The sequence below is a fragment of the Nematolebias whitei genome, chromosome 14, assembly GCF_014905685.2.
Source record: "Nematolebias whitei isolate Nwh7 chromosome 14, NemWhi1, whole genome shotgun sequence".
In the NCBI taxonomy this organism is placed as follows: Eukaryota; Metazoa; Chordata; class Actinopteri; order Cyprinodontiformes; family Rivulidae; genus Nematolebias; species Nematolebias whitei.
Window position 1 is genome coordinate 15,952,163 of NC_056511.1, and position 11,617 is coordinate 15,963,779.

Here is an 11,617-nt window from a genome sequence, read left to right on the forward strand (position 1 = left end):
AATAATAATAATAATAATAATAATAATAATAATAATAATAATAATAATAATAATAATGTGTTGTGTATTGTCATCATTGTATGTTCCCATACAATGCCGAAATTGGCTCTCTGCAATTAACTCATCCACCACCAGGTGGAGCAGTGAGCAGCTCTTGAAGGCACCCGGGGAGCAATTGGAGATAAGGTGTCCTGCTCAGAGACACCACGAGATGTGCAATGACTGGGGATCAGACCTGGGATTTTCGGGTCTCGAGTCGGCTGCCCTGCCTCTACCCCTTCTCGGCCCCCAACATGTTTGATGCATTATTTAATGTGCAAATTGTGACTGAGGACAGTAAACACAACATATTTTATCATTATTATAACTACAGTGGAGAGCATCCTGTGCTCCAGCATCAACGTGTGGCATGGAGGCTGCACAGCTGCAGAAAGAAAAGCTTTGCAGAGAGTGGTGAAGGATGCACAGAAATCTGTTGGAATCAGTCTCCCCACCATCACAGACATCTACACCTCCAGATGCAGGAAGAGGGCCACCTGCATCATGAAGGACCCCACTCACCCAGCACACACACTTTTTGCCCCACTCCCCTCAGGAAGGAGGTTAAGGAGCATTAAGTGTAGAACCACTAGACTGAGGAACAGCTTCTACCCTGAGGTTGTTAGACTCATGAATCTCTAACTAGAATAATCACTGTGAAAAAACATATCATGTTGCTGCTGATCTGTTTCATGTTGCTGCTGATCTGTTTCAATGTTGATGTGTTCATGCGTGCACATCTGCTCACAGACTCATGTTCATGTTTGTGCTGATGTTCAATGTTTTATGTTATGAGTGCTTAGTGTATATTTAGTTGATGTTTTTCTTAGTTCATATCTTAGATGTTATTACTGTTTTTCTTAGACATTTTATTGTTGGATGTAACTGGGACCTTGTGTACATAATTTCGCTCCACCACATGTACCACATGAGGTGCGAATGACAATAAAGAAGCTCTGACTCTGACTCTGACTCTATTGGGAGAACTGTGTTTCATCATTATGGTAAATATTTTAGCCTGGTAACCAACAGAATGGATGAAAAAATACCACAGTTCATGTTCAATAATCCAGATATAAAATCCAACAATATTCAGTCAGGTCATCTGGACCTGGGGAGGAAAAAATACTTGTGTATTTTTTAAATATTAGTGCTGCTGAGCACAAACATCAGTAGATACTGAGAACATACTACACCAAAAATGTGTGTATATATATATATATATATATATATATATATATATATATATATATATTCATTGTCATCAGCATGTTTGTGCTGATGTTCGACGTAATGTTTTTATTTTATGAGTGCTCAGTGTATATTTAGTTGATGTTTTTCTTAGTTCATATCTTAGATGTTATTACTGTTTTTCTTTTACATTTTATTGTTGGATGTAACTGGGACCCTGTGTACATAATTTCGCTCCACCACTTGTACCACATGAGGTGCGAATGACAATAAAGAAACTCTGACTCTGATATATTTTTTTATATATAATTTACAGCAAAACTCCTTGTGTTTTGTTCCTTGGTCAACATCTGTGCCATCTGGGTCTCCATTTGATAATAGCAGAGGCAGATCTGCTAACAGACATTTACCTCCAATCTGAAAACCTGTAAAATATGTCAAGCTATAAAAATGCAGGACCAGTCAAGTACGGTCAAGTGCACCTGTGAATACTGGTAATGCCATTTTTGTTCTACTTTTATGTTAGGCATCACAACCAGAGTGAAAAGTAAATTTCAGGTTCTGCTCAGCTACCGTTCTCTCTCCATACTTTTGTCCTTTTACTCTTGTCCGTTGCCTTCACTCCCTCTGCTTACAGTAATGTCAGTCCAACCAGCACTGCTCATTCCCAGTTCTGGTTCACAGCGCCACGTTCCCACACATGTGGTGGTCATATCCAGCTGATTGCATTGCAGGACCCCCATCCCCCATTTGCATCTAACATCCTTTAGTCTGTATTCTTGCTTCATGATGATAACATTGAGGCAAGTTTCCTCTTCCCTTTCTCATTTGATCTGCCTCACTGCCTTATTGGAGAAGACCCTTAACACCATCAATATCCTGCCCTTCTCCTCCATTTAAACCCAATTAACAGATTCCAGGAAGATACTGAGTGAATTCCACCAGAACAGACTTGCCAATAGGAAAGCCTTTGATTACAGTATACACAACAAGCTGTATTGAACACACAGAAAAAAAAACCCCAAAAAATATTTATTTATTTACTTTTAAGAAGCAACGCTTGCCTTTTGGTATGTTTATGACTGCTGGGTGTGAATGTGGTGATAAGGAGCCAAATGACTGCATCAGACAAAGAACAGAAAACCTTTTGTTACAGTAAACTAGACTTGTGGTCAGTTTACTTTCTGTTTAATAACTTCAAATCAAACTGTTCCATCTGTGTGTGTGTTTGTGTACCTGTCCACAGCTGAAGCCGACTGAGATCTGTGTGTGTGCGTGGTCGGCCTGATAAGAAATGATGTCTGGCTGCTGCATATATGACACTGGGCAGAGCTGCCAGCTACTTAAAACATCACTGTAAGTCTTAGACTGTAAGAGGAATGGAGGGACACAAAAATACAAACACAAATGGGAACTGAGACCACTAAAAAGCCACATGTACAATTTAATGATAATAATAAAAAAACATTTAAATAGAATATTTAAAATGGAGTTTAACAAGATGTAGACATAGAAGTCTGCTCCGAGGCCAAACAGACGCTGTGAGCTTTCAGACTCTCTACACTTCCTTATGATGGTTATATTTAAAGAATGGCAGTAAGAGAGACAGCTAAAGCTGTTGTGAGTGTGACACTTGTCACAGGTACTCACACAGATGAGTCGATGAGGAGAGCCAAGAAGGGGAGAGGAGCCTGCAGGAGATATAGACGCCGTCTCGGAGGTACGTCTCAGCTGGCGGGTCATAAAAGCCAAAAGTCAAAATAAAATTTGCTCCAACACAGCAGTTAGTGATGAGTTGGAGTTTATTGTGATAAGTTGACTAGTATTTTTTTATTTGATTAATAATGTCACATCACAATCAAATAAAAATATCAGTTTCTAAGATTGTAGGTTTCAAAACATAAAAAATAAATCCCAGTCTTTCCCAGGTAAATATTCTCATTTGAACAGCACAGGATATATTAAAACGTGTCATTACTTTTACAAAAGCAAGGCAAAATCCAGAACCAGCATGTAAAAAGTAAGCAGACCTTTATATGTTAGGAGCAAATAGGAGCAGCTAATAAAAGGCATTGAACATTTAAAAGCAGAAATTTGTCCCAACTTCTGCTGTTTTGGGGAGTGACTGTGTGTGAACACAATGTCAAGAAGGAATCACTTGAGGAATGAGCTTAGAGAAGTATCTGCTACTGCCCATTAATCTGGAAGGGTGCAAGGAGATATTTCTTTTAATTGGACAAGAAAATCATTTGAAGAGTTTTAACAATCGGAAAAAATAAAGATATTTTCCAGAAATGGACATCTCCATAACTTGAAGTCAATGTGTGTGACGCATATTCGTATGGAGAAAACACTTCTAAATGCTCTAACATGAGTCTCATTTAACATATTTTATGTCAAACATCTTTGGAACAATTGTCATGTGAAAATATCTTAACAATAAAGAAAAAACAAAGGTGTTTGCACATTTGGATCTTCTGTCGGCTTTTCCCACTTCAGGGGTCACCACACGAGTCATCCTCCTCCTTCTCACTCTGTCCTAACTCCAACTACTTCAATGTCCTCTCTAACTGCATCTATCTTTGGCCTTCCTCTTTTTCTTTTCCTGGCAGCTGCATTTCTAACATCCTTCTACCAATATACCCACTGTCCCTCCTCTGGACATGTCCAAACCATCTCAGTCTGGCCTCTCTAACTTTATCTCCCAGTTGTTCAACCTGTGCTGTGGCCCATCAACTTAATTCCCCTACAACTCTGTACATCAACCTTATTGTTAAAAATGGGCACCAGCACACTTCACCTCCATTCCTCAGGAGTTTTCTCACTCTCAAATATGCCATTGAAAACTTCACTGCCATCTTTCCAAAACATTTCCAAACCTCTACTGGTATGTCATCAAGTCCTATTGCCTTCCCCTTTTAATTTTCAAAGCTTTCTGAACTTCACCCTCACTAATCTTTCCCACTTCCTAATTCACAGCTTCTATGACCTCTACTCTTCTTTCACTTATTCTCTTCATTCATTAGCTCCTCAAAGTACTCCTTCCATCTTCCCATCACACTCTCCTCACTTGTTAGAACATTACCATTCCTATCTTTAACAAGCCTAACCTGCTGCTCATCCTTTCCAGCCTGATCCCTCTGTCTCACCAATCGGTACAAGTCCTTCTTGCCCTCTTTAGTGTCTGGCCTCCCATATGACATCATATGCCTTCTGCTTTGCTTTAACTATCTCCCTCTTTGCTCCATGTCCCATCTCCATATATTCCTGTCTCCTCTCTTCAGTCCTCTTACTGTCATATTTCTTCTTCGCTGACCTCTTTCTTTGATCAGCTTCTTGCACTTCACAATTCCACCACCAGGTTTCCTTATCATCCATTTTCTGTCCAGATGACACACCAAGTACCTTCCTACCTGTCTTGCTAGTTACTGTTGCTGTAGTAGTCCAATCACCTGGAAGCTCTTTCTTACCACCCATATCCTTTAACAGCTCCTCTCTGAACTCCTCACAACTCCTTCCTCAGCTTCCAACATTTCCAATTTCTGCCGGCACCCTGTTTGTCAACAGAACCAGTGGTGGTCGTTTTTAACCTGGGCCTTGGCCGATCCAGTATGATGTCACTTAGATTAACTCGTGCTAGTTTTGGCAGGTGTTTTACATCAGATGCCCTTCCCTGACACAACCCTCTTCCTTAACCTGGGTTAGGACTGGCACAAGATACACTGGCTTGTGCTCTCTAGTGGCTGGTTTGCACCTTAGTGCATGCTCTATCAACTACCTACCTTGATTATACTGTTTCTCCCCACCTCCACAGCATCCAGGAGAAGGGGGAAACTAGCATTGTCTGTACTCTTGCACAAAGCCTTTGCAAACGGTGGATATATATTTGGATCTGAAGAAACAATAAATAAAAAAAACGTGCTATGGACTAAACTAGAAATGTGTATCATTAACGCACACTTTTGTGTTTGGCAAAAACATAAGAGAAAAAAAGCATGGCACATCAACACAAACTTACTGTGCTTATGTTGGATGGCTGAACAAACGCACATGAAGCAGAAGAGATAATATCATGATTTTGGTCTTCTATCACTTTTTAATTGGGATAGTATTCACTGAAAAACGTGTTTTTGGTTCCAGATGTTCAATTTTAGGACTTATGTTTAATAGATTAATCAAACTCTATGGGCTTTACTGAATTGCTGGTTTGAAAGCTTCCTATTTATTGTTTTTTTTCATGTCTGTGACTCTCATTTCCCTTATGAATGGTTTATAAATATCAGTTTTATTCATCTTTCTTTTAACAGATGCAACTATTTAATATCTACATGGTATAAGATGTTAAAGGTCTATTTAATAATGAATTTGTTTATTGTGTTGCAAAAAAAACAAAACCTTTACATCCAGACTGAAACATTAAAGGCTCAGACATGATGGATGCAGAGGAGGAACAGGAACAAAAATAGAGAGGAAGGGCACTCACCCTCAGTTTTCTCTCCAGTCGAGCTGCTTCTTTACACATGGGGTGCCAAACTTCTGAACCTACACACACACAAACACACATTTTTACCTCAGTTGTTTGTTTATTGTGTGTGGGCAGCAGGCATACAGTTTTATGAGATCCCATGAAGAGTAGATCAGCCTCTCTCAAGTGCATCAACATCAATCAACCCACACACACACACACACACACACACACACACACACACACACACACACACACACAGACACACACACACACACACACTGAAGGCAGTGTGTCTGCTCTGAGAAATGAGGACGTAGCTCCTCTGGTCTTCTCACACAGATAAATGTCGAGAGGAGAAATCTTAAACGCTGCTAATAAAACGACTATAGTTTCATGTCTGCACACATTTTGGTTTAAACTAAACTAACTACATCACAGTAAAAACAATAACTTAGTTTTTTATTTGAACTATTTATGTAGTTTATGTTTAGAGTGTTTTATTCATACCAAATCCTTGTACGTATGCTGATTTAGTTGAATGAATACAGTGAAGTGGTAACTTCAATGTGAGTTACTTTGAAAAAGCAAGTTTGTCTTGAGCATTTTGCATCAATTATTTGATGTGCTGCTGTGTAAAATCTGCATAACACAAATGAAATATGCACATTTTACAGTTTAAATGAGAACTTTACTGTCTAATATTCACCCTGACCAACTTTAACCTCAATGAGCATAGCTTGTGTGACTAATCAGTCAAGAAGTGATAAGACGTGGTTGAATTGTCCTCCAACTTAGAGAGAACGAAGCGACCCAACAATTCTGTGTCTGCTTCAACAGCTAAGGATCTACAGGTTTATTCAGCTAAGAGCACTGTGTTGAAGACCTTGAAGCTTCATTAAAGCCTTCACCCCAAACTTTACCATCAAGATGCTAAATCATCTATAGCCAAACTGAACCACAAGTCAAGTGTTACTCAAACCATACAGCTGTGTAAAGGTTTATAAAAAAAGGCATTTGCATAAGCTGTTATAAAACTTTTCTGATTAGAATTGTTTTAAGATGGTAGCGATCCATTTTAGAGGGAATTTCCACTGAAAACATGACCTCTACACACTACAATGACTTTGTCCTAACCCTTACCTTAAACCCAACTTATCACCCTTACCTTAACTGGTGGAGATGGAGATCAGGCATATCTAGAGGTATAAACACTCTGACTAGATGAACTAGCTTACAGCTAGTTTGAGTAAGGTAAGGTAAGTGGATCCACTTAGTATTTACCTTACCTTACTCAACTGGCTGTAAGCTAGTTCATCTAGTCAGAATTAAACTTTATTTCTATAACTCAGATTGTTCAAAAAGCTATCTATACCAAGGCATTCAAAAATTTGAACTATGGCTTTGATCTGTCGCAAGTAATGGAAATTGAAGTTGACTAGATGCTTTGGGAATACAGTAGTCCCTTGTTTATTGCAGGGGATCTATACCTGAAGCAGTGGTGTAGTCTACATTTTCGTAGTGGGTATACTGTGCTTAGAAACCAAAGTACACCAGTTAGTACAATGTACTCATCAATTTATTTAGATTTTTAAGCATATTGAACATTTCCAAATTTCTCTGATGCTTATATTTGAATAAATGAACAACAAACTTTGTACAATAGTTGGCTTTGTATTCAAAACATATTATAGAATTTATAAAACAGTATCAAAGCAAAACATGTTCAAGTATTAAGTAGTAAGTACAGAATTACAATAATTTACTGGATAAGTGAATGTAATAAACAAGCTCTGCATAAGATACAGAAGCGCTTCCTTGCCGTTTAATGTGTCAATGACACGTCTAATGGTATGGCATGCATCACTGAGCACTTTTAAGTGGGTATACTGAAATTCTTAAGCTTTTCTAGAGGGTATACAGAGTATACCCTCTAGACAGTGGTGTAGTCTATGCAGTACATGGGCATACAGAGTATACCCATGTACTGCATAGACTACACCACTGCCCTGAAGCCCCGCAATAAGTGAAAACCATCGAAGTAGGAATAATAGTACAAGCAGTAGTTGTTTGTTTTAGTATTTATGTATATACATATATATATATATATATTTCAATTATATATATATATATATATATATATATATATATATATTAAACCCTTCCCACATGCTTGCAATATTCTAAACAATGTTTCTAAAATCTAAACACTCTAAAAGAGCACAGCACATCATGATCTCAGCTCTCTGCCTCTGGCTGCACTCTGCCACCTGTCAGCGCGCTTGGCCACGCCCACTTCTTCGCTGCAGAGCAGAGATATGACACGCTGTAGGAGGAAGCTTTTTCTGCAGCTCTGGGCTGCACGTAGTTTCATCAGGTGCTAAATAATTTAAAATACTGTAATTTCTGGATTATTGAGCGCACCTGAATACAAGCCGTGCACGCTAAATTTAAGAAGAAAATTTAAATTTTACATAAATATGCCGCACTTGTCTATAAGCTGTGGGTTTTCACGTTGTAACATGAGATATTTAAACATAATTTATTTTTTTACTTTTAATTAAATGCATACTGGTAACACGCACAAATACAGAAAATGTTATTTTTTTTCTGAACACTGTATGTAACACAGCTGATAAAAAAATACAGTAGTCTACCAGGAAGTCATTGATCACTACCCCCTAAGAGAGATGTGTATTGGGCGCTATGTGAGCACCTGGTGTGACGAAGCTAAATGTTTTGGTGGCATGAAGCTTGTTTGCCCATCAAAAAAAGAAATTATAAATTAGTTGCATCATTGTATAAGCTGCGGTGTTCAAAGTGTGTGAAAAAAGTAGCTGCTTATATTCCGGAAATGACGGTAATTCATTTTAAATAAAAATGGCATGTCGATCGTGTGGCTCATCCATCAATCAGTGTGTCATGTCCAATCTTATTTTTGAAAAACCGCGATAAGAGTGAGTCTGCGAAAAACGAACCACGAAGTATAGAGGGACTACTGTACATGCATGTGAGGAAGATGTCATCAGCAAATAAACATGTTTTTTTTTTTTACCTAAAACAAAGATTTCAAGTTTAGATTTGTGTATTGACACAAATAGAGAAAAAGAAAGGGAGAGAAAACAGAGAAAAAATAGAGAAAATAATCAGAAGAGTAAAGAAAGGAGTTAAGAGGAAATGACCAAAGGTTATTAGAGATCATTCATCCCAATAAACTGCAGGATGTCATATGCATGAGGATCTGATCATTCGTGATCAATCATAATGATGATAATACATCCGCCCTGAGCATGCACACTCAAACCAACAGTAATACATTTACACACACACACGTACGCATGCACGCGTATGCACACATACACAAGTATCATTTCCTGGGGACTTGAGGCAATGCAGGCCAGCAGAACAGACTCAGCTGATCCTGACTGTGATTTACCGCCACCATCAACACCATAAATCTGACCTGCACTTTCACAACATGTAAGTATGCACACACACAGAGAAGCACAGATGAAACATGCACCTTGTGTGAAGACAAAGCTGCACACAAAATCAATACAGTAGACAGAACTCATGCGATGTGGTTCAGTGCACCCCCGTCCCACCCACGCTCCTGAACTCTGCTGCCAAACAGATGTGTGGCCTTGAGATCCTTCATTTCCTGCAACACGAGAATAATCTGCATTTGTGCAAAGAAAAAAAAAAAGAGGATTTCATTGGGAAATACAGAAAGCCTGAAGTCTGTCAGACATTTCCTTCAACAGCACAACCTTTCATCCTCTGTTTTTTTTTTTGTTCATCTAAATGTGTGCTGAAGGAATAAAGCTTTAGCTGATTAAGCTTTTATCTATATGCAAAGAATAAAAGTCAATAAAACAAACCAGCCTGCTCATTCGCATCAGTAATATTCAAACACCATTGACTTGGAACAGCCAGAGTTAATTTAGGAAAAATGTATCGGCATTTACATTTGTCTTTTGAAATTCCTGTGGTATTGCGCATCAGAAATGTAATTCCTCCTCAGATGATTTTCATTTTGCTGAATAATGCTTTCATTTAGATGTGTTCTCTGCAGGTTTATCTACTGCACTGCAGGGAGTAAATATAAACAGACTAAATGCTGTTAATAGTTCTCAGTGGAAATGTATGTTTTTGATTAAATTCATTTGATTCTGTTAAGGAAAAATATTCTCTTTGGCATCCTCTGATCAGTCAGCTTTATAATAAAAATATAATAAGACCCACAATCAACAGCTTCCTCTCTTTCAGCTGCTCCCTTCTTCAGGGGTCGCCACAGCAAACTATCTTGCACGAAGACTTGGTGATTATTTTAACGCTGGATGCCCTTCCAGATGCAACCACAGACCACTGAGCTACCACAGCCCTCTGTGTGGAGCAGAGAGCTGCTATCTAGGTCACCTGGGGCACCGTAAGTTTACTTTAATAAAATCCCTGTTATTAAAAGCAACATTAAATTAATATATCAATTAAAGCATCTAAAGCAGTTTTACAGTACATTATTTTGTTTACAGTATGTTCTTTTGTCATCTGTGAATGCAAATAGCAGCAGCAGCTAGCTGTAGCTCTTATATTGCAGCATGGGACACATCCATCAGGAATATTACAATATTTCCATCAGAACCATAGTCTTGGAGTACTGAGGACAAATTGGCCACATTTCCTTAAATGAATTGTTAAATTGAATAGTTTTTGTTTGATATTATTTCTATCTTAACATGTGATTCTCGACCTGCCATTGTGTATCTGTTCCTCCTTCCTGTTCCTCTCAAATCCAGCCGGTCAAAGCAGATGAGGGTTCTTCCTCATGAGGAAGTTTTTCCTTTCCACTGTTACCTCCATGCTTGCTCAAGATGAGAGTCTGTGATGGAGTTAAATTCAAGCAGTCTGCTCATCAGATAAATAGTGTTAAATTATTTTATATATATGAATGTTTCTGTTCAGCGTCCTGAGATGACTTCTGTTGTGACTTGGCACTATATATATAACCTGAATGGAATTGAATAGAACAACGGTGTAAAACAAAAATGCCAATGATGTTAATGTTTATCAACCTGAACTGCTGTGAAACTAGTAAGACTATAACTATTTTAAGATTATATGTCTATCTCTTAATCACTTAATCCACTTTGGTCAATGTGTCACTTGAACTAGCCATTTGCTCTTCAATCTGGTCACAATTAGAATAGAGATATCTACAACAGGTAGACTTACTTTGTTATCAAAACCCCATTTCCTTGCCGTTTAATTTTCTACCTTTTAAGACATGTAGTCAAAATGGATTTATTTTCAATCAATCAGCTGCTTTTGCCATTTATGAAATAAAAGTGGACAGAGGTCCAAATATATTTTTAATTGTAAGCCACCTTCAGGAAGTTGCCAGCTATTAACATAAATCTTGCTCAGTCTTGCAAAATTGACCAATCACTGCAACCATTCAGCATATTCGATCAATCACAGTCACTCTGCCTATTTACAATTCATGGAATCCCAGCCCGTGAGATAAGAACATGTCTGACACCAGAAATACCACTGAAATCTGTACAAGGCAGTTTCCTGAAGTATAACGTGAAAGTGGTAGGAAACAGTTATGCTCCACAAACATCTTTGTGGTGGAAAATAGATTTAAAAAAAAATCAGCTTCTTGACAAGCACTTTTATTATAAAACATGGCTAAGGATATTTAAGTATGTTCTTTTAAATATAGCAGTTTTGCCCTGGTTAGAAGTGATAGCATGTGGCAAGGGAGGAGTTTAGCTCTTAAATGAAAGGAAGAGCATTTGCTGGCAGGAAGAAGCGTCTCCATGAATCAGGGCCAACCTGTGTTTATAATGGCATTAAAAGGTGGCAATTTAAACATGCAACATGGACATAAAAATGATAAAAATCAGGATATATATATAT

At 38.1% G+C, this 11,617-nt stretch overlaps 1 protein-coding gene across 1 annotated transcript in view; it reads right to left on the minus strand.

Annotated features, from left to right (window-relative positions):
- LOC119420852 (actin-binding LIM protein 3-like) overlaps positions 1–11,617 on the minus strand; it is a 72,815-nt gene that overhangs the window by 26,666 nt on the left and 34,532 nt on the right. The window contains exons 6-9 of the mRNA XM_037688276.1: positions 5,714–5,772; positions 2,881–2,961; positions 2,467–2,598; positions 2,295–2,349 (exon numbers count right to left, since the gene is read on the minus strand). Coding sequence (XP_037544204.1) covers positions 2,295–2,349; positions 2,467–2,598; positions 2,881–2,961; positions 5,714–5,772 — 327 coding nt within the window. The remainder of the gene's footprint in view (positions 1–2,294; positions 2,350–2,466; positions 2,599–2,880; positions 2,962–5,713; positions 5,773–11,617) is intronic.